Source organism: Poecilia reticulata, chromosome 13 (genome assembly GCF_904066995.2).
Source record: "Poecilia reticulata chromosome 13, P_reticulata-male-v2, whole genome shotgun sequence".
Classification (NCBI taxonomy): domain Eukaryota; kingdom Metazoa; phylum Chordata; class Actinopteri; order Cyprinodontiformes; family Poeciliidae; genus Poecilia; species Poecilia reticulata.
Window position 1 is genome coordinate 24,435,204 of NC_088842.1, and position 21,604 is coordinate 24,456,807.

General features: G+C 38.3%; 1 protein-coding gene across 12 annotated transcripts in view; it reads left to right on the top strand.

Annotated features, from left to right (window-relative positions):
• The window catches only part of LOC145554536 (chloride channel protein 2-like), a 126,432-nt gene that overhangs the window by 96,263 nt on the left and 8,565 nt on the right, over window positions 1-21,604 (top strand). For 5 of the 12 annotated variants that reach the window (XM_081614539.1, XM_081614536.1, XM_081614538.1 and 2 more), the window contains 9 exons: window positions 2,767-2,980; window positions 5,648-5,781; window positions 6,431-6,621; window positions 8,202-8,313; window positions 9,296-9,366; window positions 9,784-9,858; window positions 11,846-11,878; window positions 16,863-16,901; window positions 18,273-18,377. In XM_081614539.1, coding sequence (XP_081470665.1) covers window positions 2,767-2,980; window positions 5,648-5,781; window positions 6,431-6,621; window positions 8,202-8,313; window positions 9,296-9,366; window positions 9,784-9,858; window positions 11,846-11,878; window positions 16,863-16,901; window positions 18,273-18,377 — 974 coding nt within the window. Of the gene's footprint in view, window positions 1-2,766; window positions 2,981-5,647; window positions 5,782-6,430; window positions 6,622-8,201; window positions 8,314-9,295; window positions 9,367-9,783; window positions 9,859-11,845; window positions 11,879-16,862; window positions 16,902-17,037; window positions 17,132-18,272; window positions 18,378-21,604 lie in introns of those variants that run through there. The other 7 variants (XM_081614537.1, XM_081614541.1, XM_081614544.1 and 4 more) reach the window with 4 other exon arrangements.

The window sequence follows — 21,604 nt, forward strand, 5'->3', positions numbered from 1 at the left end:
GCAGTGCTGATTATGCCTCTGCTGCAGCCTCGGCGCCTGCTGTTTTCCTTTTTTTTCTGGGCTTGCTGATGCTGTTGTGCCGTGCTGTAGCTGATGACTCAGCCCTTTGCAGGCCCGACATTCTGATGAGCCTCTTTCATCTCACAGCAGAGCTCGCTCTAAGGACTGAGCATTAGGACGGGCGGAGAGCAGCAGCAGCATTTATCTGAGGGGAGGGAGGCAGACACGGCTTAATTAAGTTATGGGAAAGAACAATGAAACCTGGTGCGAACTCTCCCATCTAGCATCTGTTTGTTTATTCTCTCCTTGTATTGCTCTCTTTAATTCTCTCATTCTCCACTGTTCCTCTTTTTACCCACTGTTTAAAATTGGACTCATCCATTTTCTCTGTCTGTATGAAGACTCATTCACACCATGCTGCTCTGTCTGTTTAGCCCCAGATTTTATACAACTCTTTCTACATCACTTTTGAGAAAGGAAAAAAAATGTTGATTCAGAGATTTCCTCCAGCATTAAATTAGATGCGTGGGTCAATTTCTGCTTTATGGGTGTGTTGGAGTAGAATGTGAATTTATTTAGCTGAGCAGAGAGTTTGAAGAAGAGTTTTAGATCTAATGAATGAAACTGATAACAGGAGAATGACTTGGAATGGTTGATTAAGCAGATTAGTGTTTGGTTTTTAGGTTTCTTGTAGTGTTTTAAAAATGTTTGGTGTATGATTTTTATAGAGGTGTACCAATTTGTGATATTTTTAAACATCTTCTTAGGACCGTTTTGATCAGAGATTGCGCCAGGTAGGCCTGTCGCGATAAACGATAAGTCAATTAAGCGCACGATAAATTAAACCTATCGGCTTTATCGTCTCTTTCTGCCTTTTTTTTCTTTCTGTTGATGACACTGAATGAAAAAAGGCTCAGCTACAGTGCTCTCCACTGACCCTCCCTTCCTCATTTCCTTAGTCTAATGTCCAGCGCACACTGCACGAGTTGTCGGCCGATTGTCGACCCATTTCCAAAACTTGAGAGACCACACATTAGCCGACAGAAATCCTAGGTATAACGGTTTGATCGGGTTCGTCGTGCCGTGTGGTGTCCAGCCACATGGGCATAAAATAATGGCTACAAGTCCAGTTAACTAATTTTAAAATCAGGCATTAATCAGTGTTTTACTACAATCTACCTGTGATGCATGTGGCTAGAGTCAGCGTAAAGTCCTGACTGAATGAAAATCATTATAACCTATTTATGTCACGTTAACGAAAAACAGCTGAAAAGTTGCCGGGTTCATCAACTGCGGTAGCTATTTGGCTCCAACTCCTCCCCTTGTCATTTCTATATTCTTTGTAGGAAATGGTGAATAATGTTGTTTCCACATATCATCTCCAACGTCGGCTGGACTTTGGGTTGCGCCGTGTCAGCTGTTTGGGATTCCCTTCCGTAATTTCCCCTCAGAAATCACGGGGGGGGGGGGGGTGAATCCGTGCTTTCTGATTGGCTACCTGTCACATTCTGCATTAACGGAAAAACCCCTGATTTAGATCGAAGCGGCCACGACGATCTACCGTAACACACCACACACTGCAGTATGATCGGTTAGGAAATCACCAGCGATAATCTTAGATTGCTCAACGATCTAAGATTGTCATAAGGGGAAAATAGGGGCAAAAAATCGTGTAGTGTGAACTGTTACATTAGGTAGTCGGATGTGCCCATCTTCTCTATTTAAATCTAGTGATTACTGAAGGCCAATATAGTATACAGACTTCCTAATCTGCACTCTTTTGGTTGAATGCAGTATTTATTTCCACTTTAGCTTTATGTTTAGTTTTTATTCAAGTATGATTTTTGGTAATGGAGACTGAGAATCCATTTTATTTTTGTTTTTGGTTGTTTTATTTATTTAGTTAATCAGTTCCAGTGTTATGTGTTCTTTTGAAAATAAAGTGCATCTATCTATGGCAGGAAATCGTATGCATTATTAGTCATTTCCATTAAATCTGTGTCAAAAGGTCTTGAAACAATATTATCGTTTATCGCAATTATTTTTTTAGACAATTAATCGCTCAGCAAAATTTGTTATTGTGACAGGCCTAGTGCAAGGCTTTTTTTATTGTCTGTCATTTTGACTGACAGGGTAGAATAAAATCAGTTATTAAATCAATTTTTACCTGTCAATCTTTAAAATGATAACAAATTCAATTACATTTGTTTCATTCAGATTAATTTTCAGAACAGACAATGCACACATCTTTCCATCACATATTAAGTAGACAAATACATGTTTGAAACCCACAGTGACGAAAACCAAGTGTCGCCCCGATTACTACATATAAATAATTAAAATAAATTATTGCACTTAAATTATGCTCTTCCTGTCCACAAAGTAGTCCAACTACACCAGTCTGTAACCGGGATGCGCTATAAAGCCTCTTCAACAAGTTCAGCTCCAAGATAAGCGAGATACATTGAGTATATTGTTCAGGTCAGAGGTGATTCTCAGATGGAAGTACTTTTTCAGTTTTTTGATAGATAGATTTAGTTTCCTCCACGATGTACTCTGTGCGTAAAATTGAAAACGTCTACGTGTTTGCAGCAAGGGGTCAGATGTGTGAATTGCAGTTTGATAAAATTACACACAGCCTTCTGAATTTTCCTGCTACATTTTATAAAACCATTCAGAAAATATTCCGTTAACACCACTCCTGGTGTTCCGGAGCTTACCATGACACTGAGAGTTGCCTGTTCTGCTGTTCTCCCCTATCCACAGGTGCTGCAGCCTTGTCAGGAGCGGTCACCCACACCGTTTCAACTGCGGTCATTGTGTTTGAGCTGACTGGTCAGATCTCCCACATCCTGCCGGTGATGATAGCTGTTATACTGGCCAATGCCGTTGCTCAGTCTTTGCAGCCATCACTCTACGACTCCATAATCAGGATCAAGAAGCTTCCCTACCTCCCAGAGCTGGGCTGGGGTCACCATGAGTACGTACAGTGTAAAATATTGAAGAAGAGCCTAAAGCAAATATGCAATAGTGCCTGCCTTTTAAAGATTACTCTGTACAACTACAGTAAGGAAACTACATTTACTTAAGTGTACCTTTACTTCAAGTTTGCCAAACATTTTTAGAGCAGTGAAAGAGTCTTGTCAGACTGTAATCCTGCTGTCCACAGACAGGTGGAGTTGTTTTCAGTCTCCAGACTAGTACAGCATTTATTCCTCACTTTATTAATACATCCATAAAAACAGTAGCTTGAAGACTGTTTGACTTGAGGGCAAACCGTCTTCAGACCTTTCAAACAACGAAGGACAAAAAACATGTATTTTTATTGAGTGTATGTAAACTTCTGGCTTCAACTGCAACTTTAACAGTTTTTATATATTTATATTGCGCTAAATAAATTTATTGCACTAAATTTGTTTTTAGTGCAATACATTTGGTGAAAATTTATTGCACTAAAAAGTTAGTCTCAAGCCCTACAATATAACTACTTTGCTTTGTTTGTGTCAAAAAAACAAAAAACCCTACTCTTACTACGTACTCCTGACTCTGTCTTGACAGGATACTCTGTCATCAAACATATCAGACATTATTACATAATTATTTCACAGAAAGAGTCGGCAGGTTCAATCATGAAATTAGCTATTTTTGATGGATGTACAAAGCACTATAAAGGAACACTTATATAATGACTGCTCTGAAACACATACAGCATAATAGCATGTACATTTATCAACATTTATCTTCTAGGAAGAAGATTAGATTTTTTTTCTTCTAGACTGCATTGCAAAGTCAGGTATTCGAATCACATACAAATTTGACTATACACAGTTTCTATATGTTCATATATTTAAAGTCTTTTTCAATGGCTTTATCATACGTTATTCAAAAAAATTGCTTTTCTAAATGCAGAAACTATTGCATAACCTCTCATCAAAGCTCGCTTGTCACTTCTGCTTTTTTAAACACTTTTTCCACCTCACCTCAGTGTGCAACCTGAGCCTTGCTGTACCTTGTTGACGTCAATTAGACCATGTGTAAATAGTCACTGCAAAAACGTAAAAGTTGCAGAGTATTCATTTAATCAGGATTCCAAGGTGTCAGTCTTATTTAGCATCAGTTGGTGTTATTGGGGAAATCAAGTGAAGCAACCTTTCAGGTTATACAGTTTATACAGAATGCAGGATGCCTGATCAGATTCTATTCCCAGCTATTACAAGAAAACTTGGTTGAATTAAGAGGAAAAACAATTAGATATCTTCCACCTTTGACACCTCAAGGGAAATTTGCCTTGGCAGCTGCTGTGGCCAGTTCAGAGGCAAGCACTTAAATTATTCTCTCTCATCCACATGTAAATTAAAAGCACAGCGCAAAGAGGAAACTTTCTTCAAGGCCTTTTTCATATTTGGGATGATACAGTTGTCTGGCGCTAGAACCATTTCGCTTTTTAACAAATAAGGTGATAACATTTTTTGTTTTTTGTTTTTTTCATTTTTTGAGAAGTGAATTCTGAAATGTTTTTGTGAAAAGTTTCATTTTTACATAGTTGGCAGAAATAAACCTAAAGCTCTCTAATTCAAGGCCTTCTAATGTTTGTGATATTTTAATTTATTGCAAAATGATACAATGCTATACATATCTGACCAATTATATCTCATTAATGTGACTTTGGTTTAGTTATTCTAACTGGCCTAAAACAAGAGATGTTTGACCTGATTTAGCTTCAGATGGTGAGAACAAAAAGCTGCATGTGTGTTTTTCTTCATCTTACAGCTGACTCTTATGGTTTCAACTAATGCATACATAATTCAAAGTGAACGTGCTTCTGAAATGGTGAAAATACAAATAATTCAGGGAACTAATTTAAACCTGGTGTGTTTTATAGTTTTAAAATTATAGCCAGTTGCTCTGTGTAGGGGTTTCGTTCTTTCACAATACACACTGTAATTTTACTTGCAGTTATTTTCTTCTTCCTATGCTCTAATATGCAGAAGTGTATTGATAGGTTTCCTTCATCTTCCTAAGAGGCCTCCTGGACTAGAGTTGTACATTATATGTATTGAATTGGAGCTTGGAAAGCATGGCCATCAATTTAGTTTTTTTACATCTGAGGAAAGGTCAGCACAGCGAGTTGTCACCGGTTGAAAAGTGGAGGTTTGGCCGCAGTCCGTGTCTTGGCACAGATGACGGTCTTGGCAGCGGAAGCCATTAAGCGACGGCTGTCGTGTTTGCAGTTCTTGGCCGGCTCCAGCAGGAAGAGAAATCTGAGTGTATCTAACTGGTGTACTGAGGCGTGTGATTCTGCTGAGCTGAGAAGTGCTCACGCAGTGTCACCCAGCTTCACCTGAAGTACACACGGAGGTGCAGTAACAACCGAAAGATGTGTTGACATTGTGACTTTTTATTGTGTTGGCCAGTCAGCTGAAAGGCTGTGCAGTCATCATATTTGTAAGGGCAATAACTTAGAAATATTATGATGCTCGTGTAGTATAAACTTTTAAACATGAGTGTGGTTATATTTTTAGAGAATGAATAGAATACAGTTTCAGCCGTCTTCTTCCTTAGGCCTCATCTCAGTGAAACAATAGACACTTATTGCTTTCACCTTGTACATTTAATTGACTCTTCTTTCCTTCCATGTTTTTCTCAGGAAATACAACATCCGTGTGGAGGACATTATGGTGCGAGATGTACCGTACATCACACTCAACTGCTGCTACCGAGACCTACACAACGTCCTGATGTTGGGACATCTTAAGACTCTGGCTTTAGTGGAATCTGCTGGTGAGTAAAAAAAAAAAAAATCGACACATCCATGCAAAACACAGAGTTATGTATAAATAACCTGTTTCTGGTGTCTCGTGAAACCACTGAAAGATGCAATTTTGTTCTCCCAGTGCTGCCCCCCTCCCAGCTGGTATTAAATTGAAACTTTCTGCAATCCCAGTTCTGTCTTCATCAAAGTGACTGATTGATAGAAAAAAAACCTGCCTGGGCACAGCTTGCTGATGGCCTTAGTCACCTCATTAAAGTGCAAATTGGATATTTCAACACTGTTTCAATTATACAGTGGTACAGGAACAATTAGGGGCGGCATTTAGCCAAATGCCTAATCTGCACGCACCTTCACAAAGGCAGTTACTTTAAGCTGGCAACACCTGCACACTAATTATTGGACATTTGCTGCCTTTTGGGCACTTGTTATGCAACTACGCAGACGTCTCTGCAGTACATTTGTTTGTTTGGAAGTTGCAGCCCTTTGCTCGCAGTATTTCCCTAAATTTCTTTCTCCCATCTCTGTTTTTCCTCCTTTGCCTTCTCTTGCACTCCGTTGCACTCTGCTAATAAACTGCCTTATCCCTTTTTTTTTTATCCTCCTTGGTTTTTGTATCGCTCTTGATTTCACCCCGTGTATCTCTGTCTCCTAACCCAGAGTCAATGATCCTGTTGGGCTCCATAGAGCGTGCCCAGCTGCAGTCGCTGCTCTCCCAGCAGCTCAGTCGCAGCAGACGCATGGACTACATCAGGGAACGAGCTGCAGCAGAGAAAAAACGCCTGTCTGATGAGTCGAACAGCGATAGTGAGGATGGACGCCAGCGGGCCAGCCATGAGGTCCGCTTCCAGGTTAGAGGTCCTTATTGACCAGTGGAATAAGTCTAAAGACAATGTGAGGAGAATTTCTCAAGAGAATTTCTCAAGGAGTTATATAATTTGTACTAGATTCTCTGTGAAACCATTTCATATTTCTTTTTTGTTTCACTTAAGAAGAGCTTTGGGAGTTGATTTTTACAGGACAATATCTTCATTACATATTCAGTGCATCTAATAAATACTTTATTGTTGGTTGTGTCAAGTTACAACTAAAGATTTCTACACAAAATAACACATTAATAAAAATGGTTTGCAGATGCAAATATGAAGAGCTTTACTTTGATGTCCATAATTAAAATCCATTCCCCACAGAAGCCACCTGATTACTAAATGGACACCTTTAAGTTTGTGTCAGTATAAATCCAGTTCTTCTGTGAAGCCTTAAAATGTTTGTTAGAGAAGGTCAGAAAGCAGACGGCATCATAAAGACCAAAGAACACAGTGTAAAGGTCAAGGAGAAAGTTGACCTGAAAACATCTTTGTTTTATATTTTTAAGCTAGCAGGCCAGACAAAGAGAGAATTATTACTTATAGAAGAAGCTTCAAGGTCCATGGAAGCTCTAGGAGATGCAGAAAGTCTATTGACAGGACAATTATTAGTTATACACTACAAATCTGTTCTATGGAAGAGAGACATGTAAAAAATAATAAAAATGCTGAAACAAGCCAGGTCATTTGGAGTTTGCCACAAGCCCTGCAGGAGATGTAGTAAACCTTTGAGAAAGATGCTCCACTCAGATGAAATTGAATTAAACATTTTGGTCCTACAAAACGGTATGCAACATAGGAAAACTAGAACTGCACATTACCCCTGAAAATGGAGTTCCCCCACAATGTGAAACATGCTGTGAGGACACTTTTATACAAGTCTTTCAGGAATGCCATATTTTAAGTCATCAACAATCTACACACACCCATGTTTAAAAGACAACTCTGGTCCTAATGGACTCAGCAATTAGAAGTTTATTTGTTTATTCTGCAACGCTTGGTGTCCCACCAATATTACCCATATAATGCAGCTAATCAGAGAAACACTTCTGTCTTTTAGTGGAACTGTATGACAATTTTGTTGAATAATGCATTCAGTTATAGGGAGACAGACCTCTAAAAAGTGTAACTACCTTATATAATGGAACTGGAAACTTTAAAAATATCATTAACAATGAATATTCTAACTTTTTTTCACATAAGCAATCACTTCTTTATGGCTGAAACTAGATGTTTTCCCCACTTTCTGAGCATCAATAACATAGCTGAGCAAAAATATCTTCAGGTCATGAAAATGGCTGAAAGAAAACCCACTGCAGTCATGAAATTTTAAATCAAAGCCAAACCCACATTCAGCCTCTGAACTTTATTCCTCCCACTGGCCTCTTGTGTCTTTGTATGCATTTTCTTTTTTGTCTTGCCTCCTTTACTCCCTTGATTTGTTTCCATCTCTTCACTCTGCTGAAAGCACATTCATTTATCTAATGGATCCGACGTTAGTGAGAGTGATGGAGCGTTAAGGGAAGATTAGGTGGTTTAGATTTCATCTTTGTGTTTGTGCTTAGATTTCTACTGAGGAGTCCACCTTCAGTCCAACTCGTCCAGCTAGTCAGAAGCCTCTGAAGCCTGCACTGAAAAGATCGTCTGTTGTGGAGAGACCCGCTGAGCTTCCCACTAGTAAGTAACTACTAAGGTAATAGTAATTATTTAATTCAAGTAATACTTGAAGACCTCTGAGTGGCTGAACATAAACGGCTTAAAACACTACTCTAGGTTCACTATGAAATCTATAAACAGAGACTGTCATTCCACCTTGACACATGCAAAGGAGGCATTCTTTTCAGAAATCAATAGCAAAAAACGGGTTGCTGTGTATTGGAGACTTCTGTCCAGGTCCCTCTTGAAAATGAGATCTAGATCTTTTACCTGGTTTACCTGGGTAAATAAAGCAACAAAAAAAATCAACAATCACTATGCCTTAGTTGATAGGTTGACCATTCTCCAATGACTTTACCAACTTCCTCCCAGAGAAAATAAAAAATAGAGGGTTAATTTGCACATTAACACTCTCTAAGAAGCCAAAAAAGTTTGTAATTACTAAATGCTGAAGTTGGCTTTCGATTCTTTTCCTATCGGTGATAAATCTGTCACTTTGTAAACACAAAGAAGCAAGGATTTTTACTGAAACTAAATGGCTGGGTTCCTTGGGTTCACAAATAGTGTTGTGGACCCCAAGGTGTATATCACTCATGTTTTTTTTTTTTTATAGCTTCATCAGGAAAAAGCCGAGGCAAATCTGATGTTGAAGTATTTCAGCTTTTCTTTAATGGAGAGTGAGGAGCTCAGCAGACCTTGAGACTCTGAATAAAGAGATTCTAGGAAAGGTGCTTCAAACATGTCACAATGGGAGACGGGCTTTGACTGACATGGGACCAGCTGGAGACATTATGTCTGTTTGTTTGGGAGCATCTTTAGGTCATTTTAGGTCACAGCTAGGAAGAGGTGGCTGAGGAAGAAAGCTTTGGAGAGATTTAGTGCAGACTACTGTCAAAACAATGAAATCATGACTAGTAAGGAGAACATTATCGGTTTGAATATTTATCTACTGATCAAACAATGTCAAGCAATGATTGTGAATGTTTCTATTTTCCCTTTGCAGGCCCACATGACCATTCTGGCATAGCGTTGAAGAGTCTATTCTGCTCCAGTCCAGACGTAGAAGGTTTGGAGGTGAGAGAACCATGTCCTTGAATGCAGCCAATCAACAGGAGCACAGACACAACACACACACACACACACACACGGTGACTCACGTCCTGCTGTTAACACATTCAGTGCACCCACATTGTCCTATCTCTCACAAACAGTCCTTCACGCTTTACAGTACAGTACCTTCCACTCTCTCACACATGCATATTCAGAAAAGACACACAATCTTAGGTGGCTTCCATTTAAACTCTTTCACTTCATCTCAGCCTTGTGTCCTGCCGCACTTTATTTTATCCTGCAAATGGATTGTTTTACTACATTGACGTTTTGTCATGTCAGTGTTTTCCAGAGACTTTTAAAAAATATTAATGTATTTACAAAGTCAAGGTGACGTTCAGGTTGTTAACTTTGTGTGCTTGTCTCTGGTCACCTTGGAAGAAAAACAACAATATGGAGACCCCAGTGTCTCCTGAGCAAAGGAGGCCACCCAAACGAGTCCGGATATCTGTCGTGGTAAGAGCCACCGTTCTGGGCTCCCAGCATGCCTGGAATCCGCTCTCCAACAAGTCCATCTACCGATCAATCTATTGTCACACAGCCATCCCATTTCAGGGCTAATCCCGAACGCCGATGGTCAGCGTTCTGGGCTGAGCTCAGCCAAAGCTGTCTCATTGTGCCAGTGTAGAGCATCCTCTTTCTGATCCAACCTGTAACCTGACCACTGATCTTTCTCTGCTTTTAACTGTTGATATTGTAGGTTTTGGCTTTGATCCATACAGCTTAACCAGTTTCTGTTGGCCTGCTGGTCAGGAGACATACAGAACACTTGACTGCTAACATGTCACTGCTGCCTTCTATTGATTCCACTGCCTCAAAAGCCGTTTTCGCACTGCAAGGAACGGAACGGCACACTTCGGTCTGGTTCCACCCGTACTGCAGCCCTGTTGTGTTTGCATATAACTGATGGCGCCATCGAATCTGTACCTGACATCATTATTTTTGAAACCAAACATTGGTTTCGATGCAGCGGCAGAATCCTTTTCCTCAGAGATGCGGCGGAAAACTCTTTCCTCGTTGACCGTTCTAGCTCATTCTGTACTCGTTCATCAGCGAGTAAGCGGAGGAAAAAAATTACCTCATCATGGGACCAGGTAACAGCAGAATATTGAGGGGAATTCATCGCAAATTAAAAATAATAATAAAAATATTAAAAAGAGCAGACTTTATAAAATACAGTAAGAACAGTTTAGTGAGAGCCAGCTAGACCCGATCAACGGCTGATTCTAAACCAATCAGCTGCTGATTCTAAACCAATCAGCTGCTGATTCTAAGCAGCACCGCTTGGCCGGTCCGATTGGAACCACGGCTCTTGTGGTTCCAAGGGGCCGGGTGGAACCGGTCGGAAGTTCTAATGCAAACACGGTCGGCCCTACTTTGAAACCGTTCCGTTCCTTGCAGTGGAAAACGGCTAAAGTGTCCTTGTATCATCAGTTAAAAAAAATGTCTTTTTACCTTCGACAATGGATCACATAACAAAGGGGACAAATATACAACTGTTGGTTAAAAAAACTGGCATGCCAACATATCCCAGTAAGATGCTTTGAATCTCTAACAATAAGTAATAAGCAATTATAACCCACATAATTAGTGTATTTGAAGACCTTACAGTATAATTCCTAAACCTAACCACATTTTTAATTCTGAAGTGAAACAATTTTTGAAAGAAATTTATAAAAGTTAGGAAGCTGTGTGTGTGTTTGAACTTTTATTCATCTTGATATAATGACTTCTTTAATGTCAGAGTTGCTTAAAGGTGAGACATTAGCTTTATTTCTACATGTAGGAAAAGAAACCACTTGCGTTTTGTTCCAAATATACAGAAACATTACAGAAAGCTCTTCTTTCAATTTTTCAATATGGTCCATTTGGCAAAGACTACAGCCAACATTCAGTGGAGTTGTGGTCAAGTGTTCTGGATATTTCAGTCAAGCATGCTGTCTTTCATCAACGATGTCACCCGAGGTGTCCAATCAGTGACTGCCTCCCAGAGCAGGCCCCGCCCTGTTTCTGGAGTGACCTAATAAAATAATCCTTTACACTCTTGTAACCATTTCTTTCACCCCATACATTTAATTACATAGAGCGACATCAGGTTGAATCCTTGCATGTAGCATTATATTTAATATCAGATAATTGATAAAGGGCTGACACCACCTCAAACAAAATGATGCATCCTCCAAAAATATCAGTGTGGGATTTAATTTGTCGTGCAATTACTCAAGCAGCAATGCATGTTAATCAGTGAAATGAGCATCTAATTGGGAATTGGGAATTATTCCACTGGATCAGCCGACTTTGCATGACAGACAATTTCAGTTGCTCAAATCAAACGCAGTTTATCTTAACATAAATCCGTCTGAATGCATTCACCTGTTTGAAAGCATCAGTAAGTGTCCAGTAATGCTGTTCTCCACTCATCACATATCATTTCATTCACTAGGAGCCACCTCCCAGCCTACAGGGTTTCTTTGTGGTGAGCACATTTGTCTCTCAAACATTCCTGTATGGGTCCAGTATTAAAAAGCACAGGCAGATATATGGTGTAACAACTCTGTTCAGATTGTTGCTGACTGAAAGCTGTAATCTTATTCTGACTGGATGCACTTCAACAATTTCAAAGTAAAGTAAGCCCATGAGGAGTTTGTATAAAATCAATTTCTTTTTTCATTTTAGTTTTTATTTATTTTCTCTGATTGTTTTTGAAACCATTTGGGAGGCTTTAGAATAGGGACATACATTTCAGTGGTAATATTTGCTTGAAGAATGCAAGGATGCATTTACTAATGGCATATTTGTTAAAGATTTACTACTCGGATATTTGTCTTTATTGGTTCCACCCTTTGACAGTGAAATTTTGTAAATTGCACTGTTGACTTTTTAATTTATATGAAAGCACCCACTTCACAAGGTTAAGCCGCACCTCCATCTCAATGTTAACATAATACCCAATATCAGTGTGTTCATTTCAAGATTCAAAAGTGTTTTATTTAAGCTGCTGGTGGTTGGAAATCAAGGAAGAAAAAAAAATCAATCATTATTTTGGTAAATTGTTCACATTAAACACATGACACAAAAAAACTAACAAAACATAAAAAAAACAATAAACAAACCCATAATTTACCAAAAAAGGAATAGGCTGAAACCAAGCTTAGTCTTGCCTATCCTATCTTATCTAACAACCTACCAAGATATCTTCAAAATACATATATGTCTACTTAACAGCGTAAGACTTTATAATTTTACATTTTATAGCTCTTTTAAAGCTCACCAAGAAAGGACACAACTTAAAATCATCATTCATTTCATTCCACAGTTTCACACCAATAACTGAAACACATCTAGATTTTACCTGGCTCTTTTCTTTTTTGCGCTTTCAAATATAAACAAACCTTGCAAATTATATTTATTCTCTCTTAGCTTAAATAATTTCTGAATAGCAGAAGGAAGACTTTTGTTCAATGCTTTATACATTATTTCCTGTATTTTTATATAAACAATATCTTTTAATTTTAATATATTACTTTTAATGAAGAGTTTACCAGATAATTATCCATATATCAGAAAATCTGCAGCTAATTCTCTAGATCTCCCAACTACATTTTTAAGAAACTTTTTCCTTGAAAATGACTTGATCAGAATAAAACATTGCATCCTCCCTCTGACAGAATTAGTTCAGATCATGTTGGTGTAACTATTAGAAATATTATTGATTTGGACTTGAAGCACTGAAAGGGCTCCATCAGACCAATTATTGAAGTCTGTACAAAATTTTAATCATTCTACAGTGCAGGGATGTCATGTCATTACTCTTGCATCGCCTCAGTCTGTGTGTGTGTGTGTAAAAGCAAAGTATACTGCTGATAAATTACACTGATCAGTTTTGTTGACAGAGAAAGGAAAACCACTGACAGTATCGTGGGCTTCAACCATGCATCTCATCAAGCTGTTTGAGTCCAGAACCATATCCAGTTCTGCTCTATAAAGATATTTTTTTAATGTTGTATGACCACACAGCCTAAATTAGATCTGCCTTAAAGGATTCCTTTAGATATTTTAGAGTGAGGTTCTTTGAAGTTATAATCAGTAATAACTCCCTGTGGTAAAAAAAAAAAAAAAAAGATGTCATGTCACTAGGAAAAGTGAACTAAAGGTCAGAGATGAATAAGTCACTGCCAAGCTCCTCTGTTTTAGTGAAATTGGAATCCCAGTAACGATTCACCAGGATATGTTGAGATACGTTTTAAAAAATTACATACTTAGTCATGCTTGTTTGCAGCAAGGGCACCATGGTACATGTGTAAGTCATTTCTACTTGCATCGAACTCACTGAAAAGGAACCTATTATTTGAATTTTCTCTAATTTCATATTCACTCTTTGAGTTTCAAATCTTTGCCTAGATATTTTTGCTTATTTTAATTGTGCAAATTATATTTGCACAATTCTTTAAATGTCCTATGAGCAAATACATTTGCACATTTATCTATAACAACTGGAACTTTCAATATCTAGTGGTAATTTTCATAATTTACCCTCTATCAAGAGTACCCCTCAGATTAATTTCACTTTCTCCTATACTGCGAAAAACTGCGGGAATGAAATGAGCATAATAACCCGAGATTGGCTGAAAGGCTTTCAGAAACCGTTGGAACATTTCAGATAGCTCAAAGTATTGTGGAGTTTGTTGTATTAGAGCAGTGGTCCCCAAACTACGGCCCGCCTCCACATTTGGTCCGGCCCCCTGAATAATACCAGAGAGCATTCAGATTTTTTTTTCATATACCGTATTTTCCGGACTATAAGCCGCTTATACACTCCTGATCAAAATCTTAAGACCAGTTAAAAAACTGAAAGAATTTGCATTTTGCACTATTGGATCTTAAGAAGGTTCCAAGTAGAGCTTCACAATGTTAAAAAAAGAAATCGGCGTAAGAGACAAAAACTTTTGAGCAATGAATTAATTGAAAACTGCATTTACACTCAAACATGATTTTTTAAGCTGATCTAAAGTTTAAGACCATAGCTCATGCTTATGCAAGGCCTCTCACAACGTGCCATCGCTGCTGAGGTTGGACGCAGAAAGACGGTCATTATGCATTTTTTAAATGTTCCTGAGGGTTAAGGAACAAAAAAGTCAAGTGGTAGACCCAAAATCCTACCACGTTCAAAGTCTGTGAGCTTTTTTGCTTTTGCCATCAGGAGGTCTTGACAGTGTAAAGACTTGACAGAAAATGACATGGAATCCAGATTTTTGCACAGCTTTTGGCTTTTAAAAACTATGGTCTTAAACTTTTGATCAGCTGAAAAAAATCATGTTTGAGTGTAAATAGTTTTCAGAAAATACCCTGCTCAAAAGTTTTTGTCTCTTGCACTGATTTTTTCCTTTATCATTGTGAAGCTCTACTGAGAACCTGTTCCAGCCTTGTGAAATGCTAAAGGAAATAAAGCTTAGAATGTTTCTCCCCACTCCATATAATGTATATGATTATGGCTGGATTTTAGTTTTCAGTTTGAAATTGTTTTTGCAATAAAGGATGGATTATCTGATTTATTTATTTTTTTTAACTCATCTTTACTTCGTTGCTAATTTGTCATAATTTGTCACAGAGGCATGAAATTAAAATGAATATCAATTATGTCCACTTCTGTTAAATCCAAATTAAGTCAGTGGCTCAATCAGGCCCCCCAGAGCTTCAGGGGCCCCATAAATGCTAATATTTTAACATAGACCACAGATATATAAATGTAGCATTTGCTTATTGAGATTATCATTGCTGCTAAATTTTACATAATGGTTTCAGCATATAAATTAAAAAACTAAATTATTTAACATTTATATGTAAGATTTTAAGGAGATGGCAAGTTTACTTTGTAGAAGTTCAAAGAACAACATTCATGGTCAGATTGGTTTGTTACCACAGCTACAATCTGATGCTGAGTTTAATCTTTGAGTTTCAGATGTGTTTGCTCACAAATACAAATTAGTAACCTGCAGTTATAATTTATTGCTTTTTAGGTTTGCCAGTTAAACTACTCCCCCTGTCCTAGATTTCACTAAATCTAACACAGAAGCTGTTAGAGGTGCTGATGTTTTTAGCAACAACAGGGCCCCCTAAGTCATATTCTGCTCCAGGCCACATACACCCTTGGACCGGCCCTGCATGATGTGGTAATCCGCTGCACTATGCAACAAATGGGAGATTTAATTCAATGTTGCTAATGTGGCTTTAGTAGCTCTTTCATTTCGAGTCTGTTGAGTTTTTAACAAGGGGACACAGAAATTATTTTGGTTGGTCGAGTTTCTGGACGAGTTTTTCAGATGTCCGGTGGCCGCGCGCATTAACTCTGTCTAGCTCCTCACCGGGTTAAACCTGCACGATGAGCGATTAGCACTGGGTCGTTGACCACTAACGCACCGACTAACCGGGAACACATAAACTTTACAGGGAAGAAAGGGCCAAAAGCTGGGCAACGTGTTGAGATGTAAATGCCGCATAATGTTTTGTTCACAAATATACATAATTCTCACCGCTCCTCAAAGCACCTCTGAAAGCGCGACTACATGTTATTCATGCGGTTCACGTAGAGCTGCGCAACCAGAGCTAACGCGGTGGGTTTAAACTCTTACCTTAATCAATAACTCCTCATAACTAATAATTCCTCACAGGGGGTTGATGTAAATATCCATAGCGGTCAGTCTGTGTCCAGTTCGAGTGAAAGGAGGAGGGAGATCCGCGCTGAGGTTAACTAGACATCCAGCTGCTGCAGCGCGAGGCAACGCGCAGAGGCCAGCGGTGTGATTGGTCGGGCTTTAAATGCATAAACTATAAACATATCTTTTAGGAATAAATCTGCTCTGATAGTGAAACGCTGGGAGCAACAGAAACACTTGCAATCCGGCTTTAAAAAAAGGCAATTTTTTATTATTTTTTTTAAACTAAAAAAAAACAAGAAAGTCTTAGCCTGGCGGTGGCCCTAGTAAAGCATGGCGGGCCGCCAGGCCTATAATACACTGGGGGAAACCCTGGTCGCCTGCAAACAGCCCAGTTGTTGTCAAACAACGATATCAGGCTTTCTATTGAAACTTACCACAGATCCTTCTTTATAATGAACATCTACTATGACATCTCGTATATCACATCTCGCGCACTTATTAAATGTGCTCCTGTCACTCTTTTAGTCTGTCATTCCATTTCTGTCCATTTGTCACAAGACATTGGTGCAGTATAACATTCTTGATGTCTTCCATGTGTCTCTGCCTTCTGTTCTGTAGCCTAGAGGGTAGGACTGGAAATGAGAAATATTTAAGAAAGTAACAAAGGAACCAGAACTCTCTTTCATTTGTTTACCATGTGTTTCTGATATTCGTGATTCTTCATGTTTTAGCTGTTTTTAGCTAAAATATGAAATAACCTAAATTTTTGTTACTGACTTCTCTTCTATTGTTTCTCATCTACAGGATGATGGAGATGTGGAAGACGACATGACACTTCGTGAGGTAAGACCCTCAGTTGATGACACAATGTTTGTATTGTGACACAAACTTCCCAACTAATAGGAGCTCTCTCCCAGCAGAACAATGCAATATTATACATATTGACAGCTATTAAAATGTCCCTGATGATGTCTTTAAGGTAATCTGAGTTAGTGTTTGAAGAATTGAGCTGTCCAGAAAGGAAATGGGGCGCAGCAGTCGTAGTGGCACCTTCCAGACATGACCAAGAGGGAAATCATGGAGGTTATGGTTACTACCTTTCTGTCCCTGACTGAATCTTCAATAATGCAAGAGGAGTTCAATTTCAAAGTTGTGATGAAAGTCAGGCATGGTGTGTGCTGTTCTGTAAATGAGAACTCTGTTCATAGAAAAGTAAGTGGAGGATTTTTTTTAATAAGCACTTGGAAGAATGGAAAATTTTTAGGGGAAACTGATTTTCTAAGTCTTACTTTTTATGAGTATTTTTGTTTTATTACTGAAATGGTTACCAAATATGTAGCAATGCATCACATGATGATATACTACATTGGGTTCACAACTATGAGACAAAGTAGGATAGAGGTATGCTTTTATTTTATTTTTTTTTAATATTGCAAAGGTTTTGCAAATCACAGAAACTAACTGGTCTTCAGTTATTCAGTCTACTGTCGATTCTATGATTCTCTTTGTTTTGTGATGACCTTAATGTCTCATTTGTATGTTCGTAAATGGAGTAAAGATTTCATTAATATTTAGCCATGAATCTCCTCTGTATTGATTTATCTGATTCAGGATTGATCATTTTAATATTCTAGTGTTTGAGCTAAATTTGATAGTGTAAAATACTGCAGTTGGAATTTGTTTTTTATGTTTAAAGAGTTTGCAACTTTTCCAAAAAGCATACATGTAGCCTTTTAAGAAAGTGGTTGTTGAAATTATATTTTAGTTGTGATCAACTTGTAGATGGGATTTATCTGCTGATTTCGAGGGTTAGGTTTGATGCTGGTGTCACACAGAGGAACTTCTTTGTCTCTCTTTGTTTGCCTCTGGTGCTGAGCAGCATTGCAGTGTAGGTTGCCTTAGATTTATAATCACTCTGCGCTGCATCTGTGCAACTAAATGGATGTTATGTGTCAAATAGTGGTTTGGAAAATATGATGCTTTTGTCAGTTGATCACAGGCTGACATTAGTCATAAAGACTTCATCTGTTGTCAGTATTTTCTGTACATACTTTTTTTTACAGCCTAACCACAACGATGTACAGCCAATAAAGACAGGCTCTAAATGTGGGAGTTAGTAGTTTTTTTTTTGTTTTTTTGTTTACTGAGAATGCTTTCTGTCTTTTTAGAGTTTTGCTGATCATCTCTGATCCTCCAAATCTGTGTGATTTGCAGATTGCAGAGTGGGAGGAGAGCCAGCTTGATGAGCAAGTCAACTTCAACAACTGCAAGATTGACCCCGCCCCCTTTCAACTGGTGGAGCGCACTTCGCTGCATAAGGTCTGATTGGAGCTACAGCTGCTGTTTATCCTCTGTGCATAAAAGTGCATCCTTCCTGATGTGTGCGTTTCTCAGTGTTTAGAGGCTTTAGCCAGTCGCCACTCTGAGCTGCACAGAGCCTTGAAGCTTCACAGTATTCACAACCCTTCTCCGTTTCCTCACAGTGTCATATTATAAACATCAACGCCAAGGTTTTATGGTAGACCAACATAAACATTGTAGCGAAGTGGACGGAAAATCTGACAAGTGTGGTGTGCACACTTTTCAAATTGTATTTTGACACCCTTGAGTGTTCTGATCAGATGAGACCAATTTTTTGCTTTGAGTCAAATTACTTTGGTGGAAAACTAGAACTGCACATTATCCTGGACACATCATACTGCCAAGCATTTTGGTGGTGGCAGCATCATGCTGTGGGAATTCCTTTCTTCATCTGGTACACTAAAGCAGTGTTTCCCAACCTGGTCCTCAAGGCACACTGTCCTGCATGTTGTAGAGGTTTCCCTGATTTAATGTGCCTGACTCAACTGATTGCGGTTCAGGAAACGCCTGTTAATCAGTCATCAATTTAAATCAGCTGGGCTGAAGCGAGGAAATACCTAAAACATGCAGGTCAGTGTGCCTTGAGGACCAGGGTTGGGAAACATTGCACTAAAGGGCTGATTAGATGAATAAGTTTACCTTCCAGAACCAAAAACATGCGTAAAACAGTACGCATACAGCAGGTGCTTCAATTAAATAGTTCACATTAAGATATGGTCGCATGTTAGAAAGGTCCAGTCAAAATCCAGACCTAAATCAAAAAACTATGTGGCAAGACTTAATAATTTACATTTATATTTATTTTTAAGTTTGAGCTATTTTGCGAAGAATGGCAGATATTTAAAATTTTATATGTACAAAACTAAAGCTGACTTGTAGCAAAAGCTGGATTTAAAATGCTTGCCACAATTTTTAAGTTTTCTTCAACTTTATAGCTATGTGCTCATTTGTTTTAGACTGACACATCAAATCTTCTTAAAATACATTTATAAACTTTATATAATTAAAGCTAGCATGAGCAAAACCATTCCCATTCTAAGAAATGTTCTTTATCTCAGAAAATGCACAGTCATGACTTTCAACATTTCAGAGAAAACCACCACTGACTAAAATGGCTTAAAATGTTTTTATTATTTCTTAAAAAGATAACCACTTATTCTTGCTCTATAGATCACATTTTAAAAGTAAAACTCAGACCCTCAGTAATACTCTTTATACGATAGGTGTGTTGGTTTTTGAAACGAGTTTTTAGAGTTGATGCACCACTGAGAAAGATTTTCACGTTTCATCTTTTACGCATGAGGAGAAGTGAGTCGCATTCAAGAAGTGCCTGTGAGGAATTGTGAAAGGTTGATGAACCAATCAGGCAGTATTAGAGACACAAACAAGTTTTTGTTTGACTAAAAATGACTTCCCATCTAGAGTCCAGGGCAAATTATTTAATATAACAGCTTAAATCCAATTCAGTTTATTATAGTATGTGGTTTGAAAAGCTGTGCATTGTTCCCAAACTGATCAGACATCTTGGCTTTATTTTATAAAACAATTTTGAAACCAATGGAGCTAAGAAATGAATAAAAAAATATTTGCTCATAAGCTCATTGGGAAAACTTTTCCCTTTGGTTTTTCTCTCTGACTGAGCCAGTTCATACGGCACCTGACATTGTTTATTCCCTCTTCATTCATCTGCTGCACAGTAAGATGAACTGCAGCAGGTGATCCAGTTTTTATGGGAATAGATTATTATTATAACCATCATATAAACAGTAGCAAAGAACAATTGAAGTTAAAAGTTTATTACCTGCTGTGTGAAAGAAAGGTGTTTCACTCTTCTTTACTTTCTTTCCTGCTTCACATTTCTGCAGCCCTCTGGAGGCTCAGTCTACAGTCACGTAAACACAGCTGTGGGTTGAAAAACTTCATACAGAGTACACCTGCATAGAGCTGCTTTTACTTGCTAGCGGCCATGGCTGCACTTAATGTCTCCCATCTATAATGCTACCGTGGCTCTCCAAAGTCTTCGGGGCCCCGTATGAATACTCTTTAAACATTTAAGAGTGAGGGATCCTGCACCAATCCATCTCGCTTCCCTCCTTCCACTGCATCCTGCAAAAAGTCAACATCACACACAATCTCCCTCAACATAAACAGTGCCATCACTTTTAGAAGAAAATACAAAGATACATTTTCTGATGAATGACTCATTTATTCAGTGATGATAGTTGGTAGAATTCTATCTACGTTTGTGTGCCAAAGGACTGTGGAATAAATATAAACACAGGTTGTAGCTGGAATCTCTGGTTGCTGATAATTAGTGTGCTGCTGATCAGTTGATTGTGAAAAGGCCTGTGCAGCGGCATCAATCAATGCACCTCAATTTAAAGAGATGCTGGCGTCCTCACTGAACCTGCTGCATTCTCCTCTGGGATACCTATTTGACAAATGACATTACAGCTTACTGTGGCCTAAAAAACACTCAACAATCTTTTTCTTGGCACAGCCTTTATTTTCTGTGCTCTGTGGGATCAATTCCAGCTATCCCAGATGGGGAAAGTCTCCCAAAACTAAAGTGTAGCTTGCCTCAGAAATAAAAATTCTAGCTGAATTTGTGCAGCTAGTGTAGTTCTCTAGCTGCACAAATTCACTCTATTCCAGTGTAAATACTATAATTCAACAAATAGGCATGATAAGTATAATGACCTTGAGTAAACATACCGCCACGTAACTGCTTTTGATTAAAGCAGAAAAACTAGAATAAAGGAGCTGTTTTATTTGATGTATTTCTTAATGTTTAACATTTGACTATGACTGAATAACAGTATAGTATTAGTGTTAAATAACACACAAACCTAATCACACACACAAAATAATAATAATCCCCATTATCTATTTTATTTCTGCTGTTTTTATTTTTGAACTATGAATTAAATTAAAGGACATTCTGCTCGTTATTCTCTCATTATTGGCATGCATCTTAAATTTCAACCACTTAATACTCAACTTTTATAATTAAAGCCATTATGTTAAAATTCTACTGAAGGGATTAAAGCATTTTGTTGGCAACACATCTGACCTAATTTATGCAGTGAGCAGCTACATTCCTTTAAGAGTCGTGTTAAAGAACACATTCTTTGGTTCTGGTGAAAACGGTAATGTTCAGGTGGATCTAAATATTTTCTGTCAGC